The sequence below is a fragment of the Lithobates pipiens genome, unplaced genomic scaffold (genome assembly GCF_037356315.1).
Source record: "Lithobates pipiens isolate NorthernLeopardFrog02 unplaced genomic scaffold, aLitPip1_a1.2 Scaffold_16, whole genome shotgun sequence".
NCBI lineage: Eukaryota > Metazoa > Chordata > Amphibia > Anura > Ranidae > Lithobates > Lithobates pipiens.
The window spans coordinates 151,596,449-151,620,032 of record NW_027507748.1 but is presented as its reverse complement, the minus strand read 5'-3'; the positions used below and the strand labels follow the sequence as shown (position 1 = coordinate 151,620,032).

The 23,584-nt window shown below is 45.7% G+C and overlaps 1 protein-coding gene across 1 annotated transcript in view; it reads right to left on the bottom strand.

The window, feature by feature from the left end:
- The window catches only part of VPS37D (VPS37D subunit of ESCRT-I), a 63,255-nt gene extending 41,316 nt beyond the window's left edge, over nt 1–21,939 (bottom strand). The window contains exon 1 of the mRNA XM_077480624.1: nt 21,651–21,939. Coding sequence (XP_077336750.1) covers nt 21,651–21,872 — 222 coding nt within the window. The 5' untranslated portion in view covers nt 21,873–21,939. The remainder of the gene's footprint in view (nt 1–21,650) is intronic.
- Nucleotides 21,940–23,584: the final 1,645 nt, after the last annotated feature.

Below are 23,584 nucleotides of genomic sequence, written 5' to 3'. Positions count from 1 at the left end.
GTGTGAAAGCACTCGTGCTTTCACACAAACTGCAGGGGAGCCGTTTTGCAGGCACTTTACAGGTGCTATTTTTAGCCCAAAAGCGCTTGAAAAATGCCCCAGTGTGAAAGGTGTCTGTTAGATTTTATGAGATGAAGGGGCAAAAAAAAAAAAAAAAAAAAAAGGACAAAAAAATTTTAAATTGGCCTAACGTATCGGCCCAAAAAAAAAAAAAAAAAAAAAAATCGGCATTATATATTGGCCATCGCCCACCACCAGAGAAAATCCCATATCGGTCGACCTCTAGTATCCACTTGCCATTTTAAAATCAATGAAGAGAGCTGCCAGACTGTGGGGGGGACACCAAAAACAAGAGCCACACGGCCTCTTTTGGCTGCCTGATGAACAAGGCCTTAGCTCTGGTTCACACAGAATGCGGCTTTGAAATCTCACTACTTCAGCTGCAATAGCGCAATTTCATGTTCGGTTTACTGACATCTGATTTCATGCACAGATGTCAATGCAAGTCGCACATGAAATCACCAAAAAATAGTGCAGGAACCATTTCTGTTCCATAGGCACAAATAGGGTGCTACTTGTCACTTGATTTTGAACCGTTAGGTCGCATGACAAGTCGCACCGGTGTGAACGGGGACTTAAAGTGTATGTAAAGACAAAGTTGTTTGTTTTCATTTTGGATAGAGTAACAAATTATTTGCTGTGTCCTGCTGGGGAGATTTCTTTTTGCTTTCTGTCATGGAAACCCCTTTTTACTTACCTGATCCTCTGCTCCTGCAGGCTCCTCTGTACTGCTAGACCGGTCCAGGCAGCCTCTTGTGCTCTGCACTCCTGCAGACTACGGCCCTCCAAGATCATCAAGACAGATGCAGGGACCACAGCCTTGCACAGGATGTGAGAATACTGGGAAATAGGGGTGCAAGGGATCGTCACCGATCCGTGATCCGAACGGGTCACCCTGTTCGGATCGGCACACGCCACGATCCAGCAGCGGCCATCTTTGTACACCCAGTGGCTGTTTACAATGTGATCGCTCCATCAAATGAGGGTTCCTCTCTCCCCTCTGTGTACCGATCTGTACAGTAGAGGGGAGAGATCGGATGGCAGCAGCGCTGTGGGCTGGATCTGTACAGATCCACAGCGCTGCTCTGTGACAATTTCAGTCACAGCCATCCCTCCATACTCTGCCAATACCCTGCAATACTCTGCAATACCCTGCCAATACTCTGCAATACTCAGTGATACCCAGCCATACTCGGCGATACCCAGCCGTATCCAGCCATGCTCAGCTGTACCCAGCTATACTCAGCCAATATTACAGTGGGGGAGATGATGTGGATATTACAGTGGGGGAGAGGACGTGGATATTATAGTGGGGGAGAGGACGTGGAAATAACAGTGGCGGAGATGTATATTACAGTGGGGAGATTGTGGATATTACAGTGGGGAATATATGGTGGTGGAATTTTCACAGGTTTTTGCAAATTCAATTATTTGCTGATCTGAAAAATGATCCGATCAGTGTCTCTGATCCAAGGAATGATCCGATCTGTGAGTTTTTTGATCCGTTGCACCCCTACTGGGAAACAATCCTGTGGAGGGGAACACTGTTTGCCAGAAGAGCAGGGGATCGGGTAAATAAAAGTGCTCTTACCATCCACTAGATTAAGCAAACAGGTAAACTTTATAGCACGGACGCAGGGAAGGTTTTTTTTTTTTAGTTTTCTGGAGTTTGGCTATAAAGCATCAGGTATTTTTAGTCTCTGTCAGACTTGTGGTGTGTCTGCCTATGTGCAAGATACCACAGATCTTTCAGGTCCCACAATACCTTATCCCCAAGTGTAAAACCACCTCCTTGGATGTGTGACCTGACATCCCAGGAGGCAGCAGGGTAGGGGGGCAATCTTTAGGTTTGCCTCATCTTCACCTAGGCAGGGATGTAAAATTAGCAGACTGCACCAATTAAAAAGGTATTTAAAGCAAAACTTCCCCTGAAAAAGGGAAGTTCCACCAATCCTCCTCCTCCCCCACTCCTCTCCTACTTTTGGATGTTTTTTTTTCTTTCCTGGGAGTGGGTACATATTTCTGACAGGTATTCACTTCCACTTTGCCATAGTCAGGGAAAGCGGAAGTTTGGCCTCCCTTGCCTGCCGGGATAAGTCACATGTCCCAGGAGATTGCTGGACTAGTGAGAAAGTCCAGCGTGTCTCAAACATGCACAGTGGGAGGCCAGCTGTGAAACATCAGAAAGTCATAGCCGGCTTCTCACAAGCAAGACAGTGGCACCGTGGACCTAAAGACTGGTGAAGAACAAGCTCAGGTGCAGGGGCGGATCCCCCCCCCCCCGAAAATAGTGAACAGGCTGTCGGTGGCTGTGCGGGCCACCGACATGGATGAGTGATCAGTGGCGACAATATACTGTGCCCCCTCCTCGCCCAATTAAATTGCCTTTTTTTTGTGTAGCGCATGCTGATGCTGACCCCCCCCCCCACACATTCCATCAGCCGCTTCTGCCACATGACACAGGGCAGCAGTGCCAAAACTGACAGGCTTTGTGAAGGGACACAGGCAGAGCCACAGCTGCAGGGAACTTCCACCTCTCCTACTCCTCCTTGAGCCAAGCAGCTCTCATTCACCCGGCAATGCCGGATTATGGGACATGTAGACCCGGAAACCAGCAGGCCCCAAGCTGATACCCCGACAGTGCACTGCAGCCCCCAACATGCCTAGCGGGATAGGGAGGGGGATGAGGGGAGAGAGGACCGTGAGAGAAGATGGACCATGAGGCCATGAACTTACCACCAGGTGGGGGGATGAGGAGAGACGAGGATGCAGGCTTCCATAGAGGTACAGGACCTTATCACTGGCTGCTCCCACCCTGTCCTCCCCTCCACCTGGCTGCTGCCACCCTGTCCTCCCTTCCACCTCACATCTCCCACTCTGTCTTCCCTTCCACCTAGCTGCTCCCACTCTGTCCTCCCCTCCACCTGGCTGCTCCCACTGTGTCCTCCCCTCCACCTGGCTGCTCCCACTGTGTCCTCCCCTCCACCTGGCTGCTCCCAATGTGTCCTCCCCTCCACCAGGCTGAAACCACCAATACTTTTTCAAGATGCTGAGTATTTGTGTGTGTGAGTGTATATATATTATATATAAAAAATAATTGCATTTTATAGTTGGCCCACCTACTTTTGTCCCTGTCCCCCCATTTGCCCCCCTAAATATGAAAGCTGTAGGCGCCACTGTCTCTCACTGCTTTCCTGAATTACCACATTTCTGCATCTAAAAGAAGACTGCCACTGCTACTGTGCAGGCGTGGGCAGCAGAGAGATGACATCATCTCTCACTGCCCCGCCCTCACTCTGGGACAAGAGGGACACTGTCACTGGCCGCTGGCAAGTGACAATCAGCATCTGGTGGCAGGTGACGACGGCTCAGGGCTCCCATTGATTTTGCATTATGGTGAGTTGAACTATTTCATTATATATTACAATGTAATAAAATAAATAATGCACTTCAATCATCCTGACACCATAACAACCATGGTGCTGTGATCAACACCAGCCATTGCCCCAACAAATTGCCCACGGAAAATTTCGCAGTATCCCTCCCGAGAATAGACTCTGGATCCCCCCTGCCCATGTGATGACGGCGCTGAAGAGTCAGCAAGAGTCAGCAACTACAGTATTTATAGCTGCTGACGTTTAATTTTCTGAATCAAGGCCCACTTTAACCACTTAACAACCGGCCCATAGCCGATTAACGGCTTCAGGGCGGTTGTTTAACTCTGAAAGGCCATTAATTAACGGCCTCCCAGAATTCTGCTGTTGCTCGCCCCCTGGGGCACGCACACGAGAGCATCCATGACCGCATCACGGTAAACGGCCGCTCATCACGGCCGTTTACCACATGATCGCTCTGTCAAATGACGGAGTGATCACCTGTAAACATGACGCCGGTTCCTCCCTCCCCTCTCTGTACTGATAGGTACAGCGGAGGGGGAAGAGATCGGTGTCAGCAGCGCTGTGGGCTGCATCTGCAGTGCCCACATCGCTGCTCACCGACAATTAACCCCTCAATACCCTGACAATACTCTGCAATACCAGCCAATACTCTGCAATACCCCGCCAATACTCTGCAATATCCTGCCATAAATTGCCATACCCAGCCATACTCGGAGATACCCAGCCATACTTGGTGATACCCTGCAAATACCCAGCCATAGACGCCCCCCCCCCCCCCGCCCCCGCCGCCCTCCGGTGCTTCTACCAACTCGCCAATACGATCAAAGCCAGAGTCTTTTAATTAAAAAATAAATAAATTATAATGTTTTGGGGTTCTATGTAATTTTCTAGCAAATAAATTATGATTTTTACATGTAGGAGAGAAATGTCACAATTGGCCTGGGTGCTCCAGAACGCCTGATGGTGCTCCATGCATGTTGGGCCTCTGTATGTGGCCACGCTGTGTAAAAATCTCACACATGTGGTATCGCCATACTCGGGAGTAATAGCAGAATGTGTTTTGGGGTGTAATTTGTGGTATGCATGTGCTGTGTGTGAGAAATAACCTGATAATATGACAATTTTGTGAAAAAAAAAATCTTGATTTTGCAAAGAATTGTGGGAAAAAATGACAACTTCAAAAAACTCATCATGCCTCTTACTAAATACCTTGGAATGTCTTCTTTCCAAAAAGGGGTCATTTGGGGGTATTTGTACCTTTCTGGCATGTTAGGGTCTCAAGAATTGATATAGGCCGTCAGTACTTCAGGTGTGATCAATTTTCAGATATTGGCACCATAGCTTGTAGACTCTATAACTTTCACAAAGACCAAATAATATCCACCAATTTGTACTTATTTTTACCAAAGATATGTAATGGTATAAATTTTGGCCAAAATTTATGAAGAAACATTACTAATCTTCTAAATTTTATAACAGAAACGAAGAAAAAATATTTTACTGAATTTTCGGTCTTTTTTCTTTTATAGCACAAAAAATAAAAAACCCAGTGGTGATTAAATACCACCAAAAAAAAGCTCTATTTGTGTGAAAAAAAGGAAAACTATTTCATATGGGTACAGTGTTGCATGACTGAGTAATTGTCATTCAAAATGTGAGAGCACCAAAAGCTGAAAATTGGTCTGGTTATTAAGGGTGTTTAAGTGCCCAGTGGTCAAGTGGTTAAAGAGGAATTCCAGGTATGGATATTTTATATATACACACATACATACAGTGAATAAAAAAAGTCTGCACACCCGTGATATAAAAAAAAAAATGCGACAAAAATAAATTATTTCAGAACTTTTTTCACCTTTAATGTGACCCAACTCAGTTGAACAACAAGTGTAAATCTTTTAGGTGAAGGGAAGTAAAAATAAAAATAATTGGTTGCATAAGTGTGCACACCCATAAACGCCTACTTTGTTGAAGCACCTTTTGATTTTATTACAGCACTCTTTTTGGGTATGAGTTTATCAGCATGGCACATCTTCTGCACATCTTGACCTGGCAATATCTGCCCACTCTTTTGCAAAACATTGCAAATCTGTCAGATTGTGAGGGCATCTCCTGTGCACAGCCCTCTTCAGATCACCCCACAGATTTTCAATCGGATTCAGGTCTGGGCTCTGGCTGGGCCATTCCAAAACAGGCCATTTATTTGTTGATTTGAAAATATGCTTTGGGTCATTGTCCTTCTGAAGAAAGTTTTGTGACAAAATTGACTGCTATTTGAAACTGTTCATAATTCCCTCTACCTTGACTAAGGCCCCTGTTCCAGCTGAAGAAAAACAGCCTCAAAGCATGATGCTGCCACCCACCACCATGCTTCACTGTGGGTATGGTGTTCTTTTGGTGATGTATGAAGAAAAAAGTCCAAGCCCTGCTACATTTTGCAAACACAAATCTAAAGTCTCCCAAAAGCATATGGGAAAATGTGTCATGGTCTGATGAAACCAAGGTTGAACTTTGGCCATAATTCCAAAAGATATGCAAAAACAAGGCACATGATGCCAAACATATCTTTTGGAATTATGGCCAAAAAGTTAAACCTTGGTTTCATCAGACCACAACACATTTTCCCACATGCTTTTGGGAGACTTCACATGTGTTTTTGCAAAATTTAACCAGGCTTGGATGTTTTTCTTGGTAAGAAAAGTCTATCTTGCCACTCTAACCCATAGCCCAGAGATATGAAAAATACAGGAGATTGTTGTCACATGCACCACACAGCCAGTACTTGCCAGATATTCCTGCAGCTACTTTATTGTTGCGGTAGGCCTCTTGGCAGCCTCCCTGACCGGTTTTCTTCTTGTATTTTCATCAATTTTGGAGGGATGTCCAGTTTGTGGTAGTGTCACTGTTGTGCCATATTTTCTCCACTTGATGATGACTGTCTTCACTGTGTTCCATGGTATATCTAATGCCTTGGAAATACTTTTGTACCCTTCTCCTGACTGATACCTTTTAATAAGATCCCTCTGATGCTCTGGAAGCTCTCTGCGGATCATGGCTTTTACTGTAGAATGCGACTAAGAAATGTCAGGAAAGACCTACTAGAACAGCTGAACTTTATTTGAGGTTAATCAGAGGCACTTTAAATGATGGCAGGTGTGTACTGACTCCTATTTAAAGCAGAAGTAAATCTGCACTTTTTTTTTATATAAACGAAAAACTTGCAAGGCAAAGGTATAATGAGCTAGTATGCAGCGCATACTAGCTCATTATGAAATACCTTAGAACGAGGCGTCGGTATCTTGCTTGATCCACGCCGAGGGAGCTGACATGTTGCCTCTGCGTTAATTCCGGTATCGCGGCTCCGACGCTGTGAGTGGCCGAAGCCGTAATACGTCACTCTCGCTCTTGCATGTGGGAGTCTTTTTCCCAGCAAGGTCTGGCAGTTCTGCTGGACCTTCAACCGAGTCTTAAACGCCCATGCGCCGCATTACGTCAGCAGCTGCACTAAACGTAAATATCTCCTAAACTATACAGGTTTAGGAGATATTAATTTTACCTACAGGTACACTTTATTATAAGCTTACCTGTATGTAAAAGTAAAAAAAAAAACAAAAAAAAAACTATACAACCGCTTTAACATGAGTTTGAATGTGATTGCTTAATTCTGAACTCAGCTACTTTCCCAGTTATAAGAGGGTGTGCACACTTATGCAACCACATTATTTTAGTTTCCATTAAACCCCCCCCCCCCCCCCCCACCCAAAAGATTTCAGTCTGATTTTCAATAAATAGAGATGTACAGTTGATAGGTCACATTGAGGCTGGGCTCACACTAGTGCGAATTGGATGTGGATTTCTCCGCTTCCAATTTGCATTACAGGAGATTGTGACCGGCTCTCTATGGAGCTGGTTCACATATCTCCATGGCAGCTGCGGAGCGGCTTGCACAGGAGTTCTGTGCATCTTTGGCTCTGAAAATGGAGAACAGGGATGTACCGGACCCCTGCTGTGAGATGCATCAGGCAGCAGTGTAAACCCAACCTGAAAAGGTGGAAAAAGTTCAGAAATAATTTGTATCTCAATTTTTTACATCAGAATCCTGACATTTTAACAGGGGTGTGTAGACTTTTTATATCCATTGTACAGTGCCTTGAAAAAGTATTCATACCCCTTGAAAGTTTCCACAATTTGTCATGCTACAACCAAAAACGTACATTTTTTTTGGGGGGGGGGGGGGGGATTTTATGTAGAACACAAAGTGGCATATCATTTTGAAGTGGAAGGAAAAAGATGGTTTTCAAAATGCTACAAATAAATATCTGAAAATTGTGGCGTGTATTTGTATTCAACCTCCGAGTCAATACTTTGTAGAACCACCTTTCCCTGCAATTACAGCTGCAAGTCTTTTTGGGTATGTCGCTTTGCACATCTAGACAGTGACATTTTTGACCATTCTTCTTTGTAAAATAGCTCAAGCTCTGTCAGATTTAATGTAGAGTGTCTGTGAACAGCAATTTTCAAGTCTCGCCACAGATTTTCAACTGGATTTAGGTCTGAATTGTATCAATTGGATTTGGATCTGAACTTTGACTGGGCCATTCTAACACATGAATATGCTTTGATCTAAACCATTCCATTGTAGCTCTGGTAGGGTGGTTATCTTTCTGGAAGGTGAACCTTAGCCACAGTCTCAATCTTTTGCAGACTAACAGGTTTTCTTCTACCACAACATGATGCTGCCACCAACATGTTTCACAGTGGGGATGGTGTGTTCAGGGTGATGTGCAGTGCTCGATTTCCGCCACACATAGTGTTTTGCTTTTAGGCCAAAAAGTTCAATGTTGGTCTCATATGACCAGAGCAGCTTCTTCCACGTGTCCCCCACATGGATTCTCGCAAACTGCAAACGGGACTTATTATGGCTTTCTTTCAACAATGGCTTTCTTCTTGCCACTCTTCTATAAAGGCCAGATTTGTGGAGTGCACGACTAAGGCCGCGTACACACGGGCGGACTGTCTGCCGAAACTAAGTTCGTCAAACAGTCCGCTCAAACTTTTGAATGAACAAACTTGCCCACACACGGCACTTTTTGAGCGGACTAAGTTCGTCGTACTAAGTCCGCGCAACTTTTGAAATGAACGGACTCGCCCACACAAGAGGACAGTCCGCTCATTTCGAGCGCGTGTCAAGGTAGGCGGGGCCCGCGACGCTCCGCCGCCTGGAATGGACTTGAAGGGGAACTCCAACGCCAAAAAAAATCGGCGTGGGGGTTCCCCCAAAGTCCACAACAGACCCTTGTCCGAGCACGCTACCCGGCCGGCCAGGAAGAGAGAGCGACGTGTCAACATCTCCTGGAGAAGAAGAAGAAGAAGAAGAAGAAGAACGGAAGGCGGCGGCGACAGAAGACCGGGCCACCGCCTGCAAAAGAGCTATAAGAAGGCGCGGTGGCCCGGCAGAAGAACCGAAGAGGGGGACAAGACCCCCGAAGTCGGGAGAAGAGGCCGGCGGCGGGAAGGAAGAAAGCCAGACTCCTCCGCTAGCAAAAGAGCTACAAGAAGATAGCGGAGGAGTCCGGCGAGAAGACCCCCGAAGACGGAAGACCCCCGGAGTTGTGCAATAAAATATTTTATCTCGTGTGTTGTGTTTTTTTTTGGGTACTTTTATTTTACAGGTGAATGGGTAGGGGTACATTGTACCCCATACTCATTCACATAGGGTGGGGGGCCGGTATCCGGGGGCCCCCTTATTAAAGGGGGCTCCCGGATTCCGATAAGCCCCCCGCCCGCAGACCCCGACAACCAACGGCCAGGGTTGTCGGGAAGAGGCCCTTGTCCTCATCAACATGGGGACAAGGTGCTTTGGGGTGGGGGGGCCGCGCGGCCCCCCCTTCCCCAAGGCACCCCCCCATGTTGAGGGCACGCGGCCTGGTACGGCTCAGGAGGGGGGGCGCGCTCGCTCGCCCCCCCTTTCCTGGCCGGTCGGGTAGCGTGCTCGGACAAGGGTCTGTTGTGGACTTTGGGGGAACCCCCACGCCGATTTTTTTCGGCGTTGGAGTTACCCTTTAAGTCCATTCCAGGCGACGGAGCCCGCGACGTCTCCTTCGCGGGCCCCGCCTACCTGGAGACGCGCTCGAAATGAGCAGACTTTTCTCCGGGCGGGAACAGTCCGCTCATTTCGAAAGTACAGCGGACTGGCCCACACACGGGCGGACTGTCCGCTGAAACCAAGTTTCAGCGAACAGTTTTACGGAAATTCCGTAAGACTTTGTTCGTCAAACAGTCCGCTGAAACTGTCCGCTGAAGCCCACACACGAGCGGACTGTCCGCTGAAACACTGTTCAGCGGACAAAGTTGGGCGAACAGTCCGCCCGTGTGTACGCGGCCTAATAGTTGTCCTGTGGACGGATTCTCCCACCTGAGCTGTGGATCTCTGCAGCTTCTCCAGAGTTACCATGGGCCTCTTGGCTGCTTCTCTGATTAATGCTCTCCTTGTCTTGCCTGTCAGTTTAGCTGGACAGCCATGTCTTAGGAGGTTTGCAGTTGTGCCATACTCTTTCCATTTTTGGATGATGCTTTAAACAGTGCTCCGTGAGATGTTCAAAGCCTGTGATATTTTTTTATACCCTAACCCTGCTCTTAACTTCTGCACAACTTTATCCCTGACCTGTCTGGTGTGTTCCTTGGTCTTCATGATGCTGTCTGTTCACTAAGGTTCTCTAACAAACCTCTGAAGGCTCCACAGAACAGCTGTATCTATACTAAGATTAAATTGCACACATATGGACTCTATTTAGTAATTAGGTGACTGCTGAAGGCAATTGGTTCTACTAGATATTGGATAGGGGTATCAGAGTAAAGGGGGATGAATACAAATGCACGCCACACTTCTCAGATATTTATTTGTACAACATTTATCATTTTCCTTTCACTTCACAATTATGTGCCGCTTTGTGTTGGTCTATTACATAAAATCTCAATAAAATATATTTACGTTTTTGGTTGTAAAATGACAAAATGTGGAATATATCAAGAAGATATGAATACTTTTTCAAGGCACTGTAATTACATTGGTCCAGTTTAGACCAATGTAACTATGTATATACCATACCTGGCCGATGCCCCTGGAAAATGGAAATCACTGACGTAGACATGGCTACGATAATGATCTACACTTGCTTTCGCATCCTTTGCCAGGTATTATATACATATACCTTATAACGCGCACTTTTCCCCCCTGAAAATAGGGGGAAAATCGCGTGTGCGTTTTATACACCTACAGCGTACCTAGGAAGGAGACGAGTGCCGTCGGAACTCACCAAGCCGTCATCTCCACTCCATTTGGCGCTCACGTCACACAGACAGTCCCACCTCCGCTACCGGCATTGGACCAGTGTTTTGTCTATAACAGGAGCTGGTCCAATGCCGATGGCGGGGGCAGGCCTGTGTATGTGACTGCCGTCTGAGAGCCGAGTAAACAGGAGATGACGGCTCTGTGATTTCCTATAAGATGGTGAGCTGCTTTGATGGGGGCAGATCAGGATGCAGATGGGCGCAGATCAGGCTGCACTGAAGCTGCAGATGGGCACTGATTAAGCTGCATTGAGGCTGCAGATGGGTACTAATCAGGCTCCATTGATGCACACTGACCATTATTTTGCTTCAAAGTGGTTTATTTTAAAAAAACGTTTTTTCCCTGAAACTTCCCTCTTAAATTGGGGCGCGTGTTATACGTCGATAAATACGGTATATGTTATTGGTCCAAGCTAGAACAATATAACTATGTAGAAAATATCCATACCAGGGATCCTAGAGGGAAGGATTTCATTGAGGCATTTCCTCAAGGAATGGTGTCCAACGGACATCTCTTTGCTCAAGGAGGAACAGATTGTGCATTAGGAGTAATTAGCCAGCATCCTTAGTAATTAAACTAATTACTCTTTGAGGTCCCTCCAATATTATCAGATCAGTACAGACTTTGTTCAACAGTGGCAAGCCCTGATGAGGGGCCCTTTGAACCACCAATGCATGTTTTATTATACAAGAGAGAAAATAAAAAATAAATCTGCACTTTTGGTGCTTTCTCTTTCTTGTACACCCAGCAATACAAACTTGACACTATTCTGAAATGCCCATTATCCCAGTATCTATGCAAGTTTGTTACCTTTTAATAAAATCCGTGGCAAAACGGTTTTACACTATATTGAGAGCTCTTGTTTTTTTATGGATGTTCGAGTTTATAATATGACAAGTGGCCCGGTTGGTGTGGAGAACCTTGCTGCCTACCCTTAAATACCATCCCTGTGACTACCATACTGACCATCATTACTACATGCTTGGTTAAATTTTCCTCATGGTAAGTGTATTCAATCTCCTCTTCTGGGTGGTTGATGCACTTGTCGTGGTGACCCCTTAAGTCAATGTTTGGAGTTTTTCCATAATCACCATTGAATATGAACTTTTGTCTCTCTTCACTATTTTGGACTATTTAATCATTTTGCACTGTGCACTTTATTATGCCGTTTACTTCCGCAATGCGCGCTCCCGCAGGCGCGCATCGGGGAAGTTCTGTGCTGGCCATGTCCTTTGGACACAGCCAGTCACAGATCGCTGTAAATGGCCAATCACAGCGGCCGTTTACAGCACAATTGGCGTGTCCAATGAGAGATGATCTCATATGTAAACATATCAGATCACCTCTCATCGCTGGCTCTCCCTCCTCACACAGAGACAGCGCGTGAGGAGGGAGAGATGAACCGCTGCAACGGTTAGTGAAAAAAAAAAAAACGAAAATAAAGTGCCTTGTGTCCCCAGTGCCACCTGTCCCCAGTGCCAAGTATAAGTGCCATCTGTCATCAGTGCCACGTATTAGTGCCATCTGTCATCAGTGCCAAATAATAGTGCCATTTGTGTCACGTGTCATCAGTGCCACATCAGTGTCATGTGTTATCAGTGCCATCCGTCATCAGTGCCACGTGTCATTGTCCTGGTGCTCCAGGGCCTTCAAAAGTATAATAGGTAGTCAAACAAGTTAGATGTGTAATTTATGCTCCTAGAACACGTGACGGTGCTCCCTAATGTTGGGCCTCTCTAAGTGGCTAGGCTGTGGAAAAAGTCCCACACATGTGGTTTCACAATACTCAGGAGAAGTAGCAGAATTTATTTTGGGGCATTATTAGTGGTATACACATGTCATGTGAGAGAAATAACCTATTAGCCTTTGTACACACGGTCGGACATTCTGACAACCAAATCCATTGGATTTTGTCCGAAACTGTTGCATACACACGGTCTGACAAAAATCCGATTGTACATAACATGATGACGTTTTTTCATTATGACGGGACTACATTCAGGCTAGTAGCCAATAGCTTTGGTCTAGGAATTTGATCTGAGCATGCGTGGCACTTTGTCCGTCGGAGTAGGCTACACATGATCGGAGTATGTCCGATCGAAGCATTTTGTCAGAAAATTTTATGGACAAGTTGGAAAACTTGGTCCGTCGGATACTCCGACGGAAACAGTCCGATGTAGACCACAAACAGTCGGATTATCCGACAAAACGGTCCGATAGGACACATTCTGTCGTAATCTCCGACCATGTGTACAAGGGCTTACAATGACAATTTTGTGGGGGGGGGGAAAAATAAAATCTTCATTTTGCAAAGAATTGTGGGGAAAAATGACATCAAAAACCTCACTATGCCTCTTACTAAATACCTTGGAATGTCTACTTTCAAAAAAAGGGGTAATTTGTGGGGTATTTGTACTTTCCTGGCTTGTTCGAGACGCAAGAAATGAGATAGGCCACCGGTACATCAGGTGTGATAATTTTTTTATGATTTGCACCACAGCTTGTAGACTCTCTAACTTTCACAAAGACCAAATAATATCCACTAATTGGGTTATTTATACCAAAGATACATAGCAGTATAAATTGTGGCCAAAATGTATGAAGAAAAATTTATAATTTACAAAATTTTATCACAGAAACAAAGAAAAATGCAATTTAAAAAAAAAAAAAATCAGAATTTTTTCATTTATAGTGCAAATAATAAAAAACCCAGAGGTGATCAAATGCCACCAAAAGAAAGCTCTATGTGTATGAAAAAAAGTGTTTTTTGGGTACAGTGTTGCATGACTGAGTAATTGTCATTCAAAGTGTGAGAGCGCTGAAAGCTGAAAATCTGGTCACGAGAGGGTTTTACGTGCCCTGTTGTCAAGTGGTTAAACCTGCAGGGGGCCTGATTTTTTTTGGGTGGTTTAGTACCACTATAAAAATGTTACAGGGAATCTAACAATCAATAGAAAACTAAATAAAAAAATAAAAAAATAAAAAAAACACACAACCCTTTAAATGCCTGTTTCACCAGTTTGCATTGTGTACTTTATAGAATGTTTTGCACTTATTCTTTGATTGAATGCCTGGATGCTGCAGATAATTATTTAAAATAGGGTCAGCGACATCAAATTTAGCAATACACTATAATAAATCCAGACACTAACACACTTGGTAAAAACATAGAATTAAAAGGACATAAGCTTGGTTTTTCAGAGAGCCAGCACCATCAAGTTGCTTTCACACTTGAGCTGAGCGTCTGATGGTTTTTACAGGCTTTGTTTTAAGCAGTTTTGCTTGAGCATGTTTTTATTATTATTTTTAGCCAATAGAAAGTTAATTACCAGGTGAAAAACAGATGTGCAATATACATGTTTTGCACTTTTTTGGACATTCCCATTGAAGTCTATTGGGGCCAAAACATGTAGGCTGTGTGCACACTCAGCGCAGCTCACAGCAGGGGTCCGATGCATTCCTGTTCTCCGTTCCAGGGATGAGTCAGGCCCGAATTCGGACGTGAAACGGAACCAAACACACACAGGACCTCTGTGCAATTCACTCTGCTGTCACCACAGAGATGTGTGAACCAACTCCAATGAGAGCCAGGCACACTCTCCTGTCATGCGACCTGGATGCAGGGAAATCCGCATCCCATTTGCACTAGTGTGAACCCAGCCTTAAAGTGTTTGCAACCCTAAAAAAAAAAAAAATTGGATCCTGTTACTTTAAAGCATGTTATACAGCACAGTATTTGTGCTGTGTAATTTGGCCCCCTATATCACCTGAAATACCTGGTTGATCCTGCCTGGCTATGCCCCTCCCCCCTATAAACAACGGACCACGGTTTATAATGGCTGCTGGGCCCTGAAACCGTGGTCAGTTTACGTGCCTCCATCAGCTGCAGCTCTCCTCTGTCCTCTCCCCCCTCCCTCCCTACATGTCTGTCAGCTCTTACCAGTGAACCCCCCCTCCTGCCGCTGAAATAACTGTAGAAAATACACACATTCCTCTCTGTTAGAAAGTGTCCTATGCAGCAGTGTCTGTTCTTTGTAAATAATATGCCCATTATAACTTGATTTCACAGCGCCGCTCAGCGCTCATGCGCTCATGCGACTCCTAGCTGCTCCCCTCCTCCCAACTGACGTTAGCAGGGGATTCTCGGCCCCTCCTGTTCTAGCTGTCAGATCAGGATAGGGAGCAGTGAGGAGTCACGTGAGTGCCGCTCTGAAATCAGGTAGAAATGGGCATCTTTTTTACAAAGAACATACACTGTGGCATTGGGCATTTTCTAACAGAGGGGGATTGTGTGTAGTTTACAAAGTGGCTTAACAACCACTTTAAGCTTGTAGCTTAAAAGACGCTCATGTACTTTTTCAAGCTACTAGCTTCAAGCGGCCTTACACTCATATGTGGAAGGGCACAACTGAAGTTGTTGAGTGCTTTGTATCTTCAAGCTACAAAATGTTCAGGTGTGAATGGGGCCTAATAGCTATAGGTCAAGTTACATTTTAAAGTTGAACTAAAAACTCAAAGAAATACTAACCTCTGCATAAACAGACACTCACCTGTACCAGGATCCAGCGATGTGCACACTAGAGCCATTCTTTCCATCAGACCTTCTGTTCCCGGGGCTAGCATCTCAACTGTGGGTACCTGGCTATGACAGCCTGCGGCTTGCATACTCGAGCTACACTGCACATTGCACATGGTCCCATAGTCTACTGGGAACTTTGACAGGGGGTGGGGGTGGCAAGGAGAACTTCTGCTTGGATCACCTAGGTTAGTGATGGCGAACCTTGGCATCCTAGATGTTTTGGAACTACATTTCCCATGATGCTCAACTACACTGCAGAGTGCATGAGCATCATGGGAAATGTAGTTCCAAAACATCTGGGGTGCCAAGGTTGCCATCACTGGCCTAGGTATTTTGAGCAGAAGTGGGTACCTGTCAAAACCAGGTACCACCCCCCCCCCCCTCAAAAAAAGCCATTACTTACTGAAGGAGGATGGGGCCTTAAAGCGTAACTTCCTCTTTTGGGCTGCCAGCTGTCACCTTCTCCCCAGATACTTCCAGATATCAGGTTTTTGGCCTCCTAAATTATATAATTACATGCACGGAAGTCTATCATTTTGCCATAACTGGAGTTTTCCGTGAATGCAGGCAGGTCATTATTTGTTATTGCAGAAGAGGCATTGCATGTCCCTTCTGCAATAAGGAGCTGCCTGCTCAGTTTTTTGTTAGTTCTATTTAGCTCCACTGTAACACATGACATACTGCTAATCTCACAGTCCAAGTCACTAAACACTGTTCCTCGAAAGAACTTAAAAATATAACCATAAATAATAATGATAAACTTTATATAGTGCCTTTTATATACTTTCTCAAAGTGCTTTACAATACAAACAAAGACTAATTATGCTATTAAAAAAAAGGATTAAAAGAGAAACATTTAGCTGAAGGCTGTCTGAAAAAGAAAGTTTTAATTTGAGAGAGTTTAAAATCGGAACAAACTGGGAAGCTCTGCTTTATGCCATCTCTCTCAATCCTCCACTGCTCCCCATCCGCTAATGCCACTTTTTTGCTTTTGGGGAGGGGGGGGGGGGTAGCGGGTACCAAGTTTTGACAGGTACTCACTCCCACTTCTAGTCGGATCGATTTGGCGATCCACCAGAAGTTCACCATGCCCCCCCCCACCCCACCTGCAACCTTCTATGACATGTCACAGGTCCCAGAAGGAGGCTCTGAGGAAGAAGGTATTCCTTCGAAACGCATCACACAGCAGTGGTTCTTGTGTCCTCTCCTCTGTCACCTGGAGACTATTGATATCAGACCGATTAAGGCTTTTACATTGCGGTTTTCCCTCACATGTTTGTGAGTAGTTTTTAATTCATTTGTTTATTAAACGTATCAAAGGATAATGCACAAGGCTGGTGCACCCTCTATTTCTTTTTTATTGTTTCACGGGTCCCAGAAGGCTGTGGGACCATTCACAAAATGCAACGCGAATCACGCATTCGCAGCCAGCTGTGAAGCCCTAAAGAAATCCCAGCCAGCGGCCCACAGTCAACTTGCTGGCGCCAGGGACCAGATCAGTGAAAAAGTGGTTCGAGTATGGTGCTGGACACCTGGACAAGCAAGTGCCCTTATTATTAAATGTCAGCTCATTGGGGTTGGAGACCACATGGGACTGACTCAGTCTGTCTCTGGTTGTGGGTGGGTGATGGAGTGGGCAAGGGAGAAGGTCTTGCTTCCAATGATTTTTGCCCAACTTGAAAAAGATGATGACGGTCAGTCCTTTTTTTAATGGGGCCTGGGCTGCTACCGCTGGGTACTGCCTTAAAGTAATTTCCACATGTGAACTAGGAAGGGTAGGTAAAAAAAGTGCCTGATTTCCAGTAAATACAAGTTGGAAGGTGAATTTTAAAGTGATACAAAGCAGCTTAGATCCACCTCTCCTTGTGCCCCTCCCTTCTGCCCAGTGCCCCCAAAGCAAGTAGCTTGCTATGGGGGCACCCAAGCCACTGCTCTGTGTGTCCTGTGTGACACAGAGCCACCCCCCCCCCCCCAAATTAGCTCACTGACTCTTCTGCAACATCACTGGATCAAGATGGGGCTTACGTAAGTATTAGAGGGGGCTTCTGCACACAGGTGTTTTATCTTAATGCTTAGACTTTAGAACCACTTTAAGGTGTTTATTGGTGATTGTAACAACATTGCCTCAGCGAGCACAGTCGACACTCAGACAAATATCCGTCTGCCCTGAAGAAGGGGGAGTCTTTGTCCCCCAAAACGCGTTAGTTTGTCACACGTGTTACAATCTCCAATAAACATCTTTAACCGCTTCACGACCAACAGCCGCAGTTATACTGCGGCAGGTTGGCTCACCCGCGCGAGCCGTCGTAGCTATACGTCGGTTCCCAGGGTCGGAATAGCGGGCATGCATGCCCACTGCACAGCGGGGGTGTCGGTGCTCGTGGCCAATGGTCACAATGACCGCCAGACATGAGTGATCGTGGAGAGGAGAAACAGAACAGGGACGAGTGTGTGTAGAAAACAGACTTTCCTGTTCTGACAGGAGTGACAGATCGTGTGTTCCTATTAGCTAGGAACCACGATTCATCACGTCCTTCAGTCAGTCCCCTCCCCCTTCAGTTAGAATCACCTCCCATGGAACACAGTTAACCCCTTCACTGCCAGTGACATTTTTTACAGTAATCAATGCAATTTTATAGCATTGATCACTGTATTAATGCCAATGGTCCCAAAAATGGGTCAAAATTGTCCAGTGTCCACCATAATGTCGCAGTCCGGACAAAAAAAAAAAAAAAAAGATATATCAAATCGCAGATCGCCCGCATTACTAGTAAAAAAATAAATAAATAATAAAAATGCTATAAATCTATCCCCAATCAATATACCCTTATTGCATTTTTTTTTTACGAAAAATATGTAGAAGAATACATATCAGCCTAAACTGAGGAAAAAAAATGTTTTTTATATATTTTTGGGGGATATTTATTATAGCAAAACGTAAAAACGAATGCGTTTTTTTCAAAATTGACTCTGTTTTTGTTTATAGCGCAAAAAATGAAAACCGCAGGTGCGATCAAATACCACCAAAAGAAAGCTCTATTTGTGGGAAAAAAGGACGTCAATTTTGTTTGGGTACAACATTGTACGACCGCGCAATTGTCAGTTAAAGCAACCCAGTGCCAAAGCGCAAAAAGTGCTCTGGTCAGGAAGGGGGTAAATTCTTCCGGGGCTGAAGTAGTTACACTCACCTTCCAATTTACTTGACACTGGGTGCTCCTTTCTACCTACTCTTCCTTTTATCTAAAGTCAACAAGTACTGTATTGTTTCCAGAAGGTCAAAGAACCACTTTGTATATAAAACACCATAGAGGCACCTTCTTCAGCGTCTCACCCCTCACATTAAATATTTTATTATATCTTATGTGACAACACTGAAGAAATTACACTTTGCTGCAATGTAAAGTAGTGAGTGCAAAGCTTGTATAACAGTGTAAATTTGCTGTCCCCTCAAAATATCTCAAACACACAGCCATTAATGTATAAACCGCTGGCAACAAAAAATGTCCAAATTGGGCCCAGAGTGTCAATAATTCTGTGTGGCCACAATTATTTTACAGCAGTGCCTTAACCCTCTTGGGCATGGCGTTCACCAGAGCTTCACAGGTTGCCACTGGAGTCTTGTTCCACTCCTCCATGGTGACATCACGAAGCTGGTGGATGTTAAATACTTTGCGCTCCTCCAACTTCCATTTGATGATGTCCCACAGATGCTCAATAGGGTTTAGGTCTGGAGACATGCTTGGCCAGTCCATCACCTTTACGCTCAGCTTCTTTAGCAATGCAGTGGTCATCTTGGAGGTGTGTTTGCCGTCAGCACTCATGCAGCCCCAGAGCATGACACTCCCACCACCATGCTTGACTGTAGGCAAGACAAACTTGTCTTTGTACTCCTCACCCGGTTGCTGCCACACACGCTTGACACCACGTGAACCAAATAAGTTTATCTTGGGCTCATCAGACCACAGGACATGGTTCCAGTAATCCATGTCCTTAGTCTGCTTGTCTTCAGCAAACTGTTTGTGGGCTTTCTTGTGCACCATCTTTAGAAGAGGCTTCCTTCTGGGAAGACAGCCATGCAGACCAATTTGATGCAGTCTGCAACGTATGGTCTGAGCACTGACAGGCTGACCCCCCACCGCTTCAACCTCTGCAGCAGTGCTGGCAGCACTCATTTGCCTATTTCCCAAAGGCAACCTCTGGATATGACGCTGAGCGTGTGCACTCAACTTCTTTGGTCGACCATGGCGAGGCCTGTTCTGAGTGGAACCTGTCCTGTTAAACCGCTGTATGGTCTTGGCCACCGTGCTGCAGCTCAGTTTCAGGATCTTGGCATTCTTCTTACAGCCTAGGCCAGTGATGGCCAACCTTGGCACCCCAGATGTTTTGGAACTACATTTCCCACGATGCTCACCTACACTGCAGGGTGCAAGAGCATCATGGGTAATGTAGTTCCAAAACATCTGGGGTGCCAAGGTTCGCCATCACTGGCCTAGGCCATCTTTCTGTAGAGCAACAAATCTTTTTTTTCAGATCCTCAGAGAGTTCTTTGCTATGAGGTGCCATGTTGAACTTCCAGTGACCAGTATGAAAGAGTGAAAGCGATAATACCAAATTTAACACACCTGCTCCCCCATTCACACCTAAGACCTTGTAACACTAATGAGTCACATGACCCCGGGGAGGGAAAGTGGCCAATTGGACCCAATTTGGACATTTTCACTTAGAGGTGTACTCACTTTTGTTGCCAGCGATTTAGACATTAATGGCTGTGTTTTGAGTTATTTTGAGGGGACAGAAAATGTAATTCACACCGTTATACAAGCTGTACACTCACTACTTTACATTGTAGCAAAGTGTCATTTCTTCAGTGTTGTCACATGAAAAGATAGAATAAAATATTTACAAAAATGTGAGGGATGTACTCACTTTTGTGAGATACAGTGTGTGTGTGTGTGTGTGTGTGTGTGTGTGTGTGTGTGTGTGTGTGTGTATTGAATTTTTTTATTTTATAATAATACATTTCATTAACCAAATAAAAGGTCATTATCAGCCAGCACCACATAAATCGGCAGAGACTTGTAGACATCCAACACAGAATGACATCAGTGTACACAAACCAGTGTATGAAAACACAGCTAATGACTAAAGCCTTACGAGGGAGACCATCATGCAAGTAAACAAACATATAAAACACACATAGACCTGACGGGAGAAAGAGAGAGAGAGGGAAAAAAAAAAACCTGAATGACAATAATGAGAAGGAGAGAAAAGGGAACAAAGGAAAGATGTAAGGGGAGGGAGACGTAAAGAATAGACAAAAAAAAAAAAAAAAGACAGACTGAGGGATCAGCTCACCAATACAAAAGCATGTCACCACCAGCAGGCCTGTAACACAATAACAAAACACTGGTGTAGGGTATGGGAGCCGAGTATAGCGATCGGTGGGCTATAGGTGAATGGATGTGGCAGGTGTGATCGGCCAATAAAGCGTAGCAGACCTGGCACACATCTGCACACCCCCGAGAGGAGGCCTGTACAGAGGCATGACAAAGAACGCTACAGGTTCTGTGTACACCATCCTAGAGCTACAGGCTGGAAGCAGGAGATGTGGGTGGTACAGGCCCCAGTCTCTGCCCATACACAGCCAGATGGTGTGTTTGTTGTAAGCCTCTCGGAATATGGATGGAGGAATGATGCTGCAAGGACCTGTGCCTTGGTGTGGAGGGTTCCCTGGTTTGAAGGAAGGGAGGGAGGCCAGGCCTTTGACGAACCTTCATCCATAGCACAGGTTTCTCCAACACAACTCCATCCATGGAGACGGCAGGTTCTGTTTATTGACAAACAAGTGCAGATGATGATGATGATGAGGATGAGGATGATGAGGATGTCTATGGAAAGGAAGGAGAGGCACAATGAAATGTGTGACAATGGCAGGAGAAATAAGACACACAGGGGCCTAGGGGGGAGCTGATGACCACCAAGGCCCATGTATAGGTCTATATAGGTGACAGTTGATGGCCCCAGGATGGAGAAGGTGGGTAGGTAGCATGGATGTTAGGGGGTCTATGGCACAGGTGATGTATAGAGATGTGTAGGGTGTTATGGTGGTCCTGAGGATGGTTGGTGGGGTGGATGATGGTCTCCAGGCTCAACAGGCACAGTCTGCATCCTGTCCATGTCTCCTCCTCAGGTGATGTATGAACCCCCATCCATCCAGACACCTCTACACCCAGCGGCTCCCTCCCCGGCCGGCCTGCCGGCTCACCTGCTCGCTCAGGCGGACGATACGTTGCAGCTTCCCCTCGTCCTGCAGCAGCTGCCGGAGCTGTTCGGTGCTGAGCACCCCGAATCGGTCGGCCTCCGGGGAAGGCTCGGTGCGGGTGGCGGGCTTCGAGCTGCCGGCTTCCGTGGACGGGTGGGGGCGGGCGGCCCCGGGCTTGGCGCTTTCGTGCTCCGGGGACGGATGGGAGCGGCTCCCCGGGTTCATGCTTGCCGGGCTCCGGGTCCACTCTCAATCCCGCGGTCCCCGCAGTCTGCAGCGGGGGGGTGCACTACCCGGAGCGGCCAGCAGAGGGCGCCCGGAGCCTTCTCTTCTGTGTCCGGCTCGCAGTGTATAGAGCTGCCGCCTGGAGCCGTGTCTGCCTATACACAGAGCTAAATATATACACCATCCGGGCACAGCCAGACATACCGGCCTACACCGGGCTCTACAACCGGCATTGGACGGACACTCACCCGCCAGGGGGCGGGGGGAGCGCCTGGCAGCAACGCCGGACCGCCCAGCAACCGGCTGCCTGAGGAACTTTGAGGAGGAACTTTATGTGAAGAGATTCCAGGAACAAAGAAGTCAGCTGCCTCTAAAGATGGAGAGGAAAAGTCTGAGGAGAATTCTCACAACATTCCTATGTCCTTCCACACGCTTTGTTTGCTTTTAACATTTGATTTTGGAATGAATGGGCTTTACCGAACAAAAATCACATACACTGGTAGAAATCTGTTCATTGGAGAAAAAATTTCCATCCTGCATCCTGAATTTTCTCATCACTACGGTCAAAAACGCACATCAATTTGACCTACTAATGAGTCGAAAAATGGACAAACTTTCTTAGAACGTTTTTTTCCCCAAAGAATTTTCATTCAAAATTCTACTGATGTTGGTTCAGGGGATTCCCATCATCTCCTTGGAGGAACCAGTCTCACTTTATGCGGACCGTACGCTCATATATCTGAGGGTCTCGCAGACGACCTTGCCACAAGTTCTGCAAGTAATCCAGAGCTTTGGCCAGTTCTCTGGATTTCGGGTTAATTGGAGCAAATCAAATCTTTTTTTGATAGGGGAGACTCCTAATTTTGTGTTGTCTCTGAATTGTTGTCTGCAGATTACTTCTAAATTTAAGTATCTAGGTGTGAAAATTCAACTTCCTTTAGCTAGGTTTTTCCGAAAATAATTTGGCCTCCCTGTATTTCCGGAAGGAGGAACAGAACGGACCTACTAGTGATTCGCAAAATGGACAAACTTTCCTAGAACATTTTTTTCACAAAGAATTTTCATTCAAAATTCTACCCATGTTGGTTCAGGGGATTCCCACCATCTCCTTGGAGGAACGAGTCTCGCTTTATGCGGACCATACGCTCATATATCTGAGGGACTCGCAGACGACCTTGCCACAGGTTCTGCAAGTAATCCAGAGCTTTGGCCAGTTCTCTGGATTTCAGGTTAATTGGAGCAAATCAAATCTTTTTTGATAGATGAGACTCCTAATTTTGTGTTGTCTCTGAATTGTTGTCTGCAGATTACTTCTAAATTTAGGTATCTATGTGTGAAAATTCAACTTCCTTTAACTAGGTTTTTCCGAAAATAATTTGGCCCCCCTGTATTTCTGGAAGGAGGAACAGAACGGACCTACCAGTGATTCGCAAAATGGACAAACTTTCCTAGAACATTTTTTTCACAAATAATTTTCATTCAAAATTCTACCCATGGGGGTTCGGGGGATTTCCATTGTCTCCTTGGAGGAACGAGTCTAGCTTTATGCAGATCATACACTCATATATCCGAGGGACATGCAGACGACCTTGCCACCGGTTCTGCATGTAATCCAGAGCTTTGGCCAGTTCTCTGGATTTCGGGTTAATTGGAGCAAATCAAATCTTTTTTGACAGATGAGACTCCTGATTTTGTGTTGCCTCTGAATTATT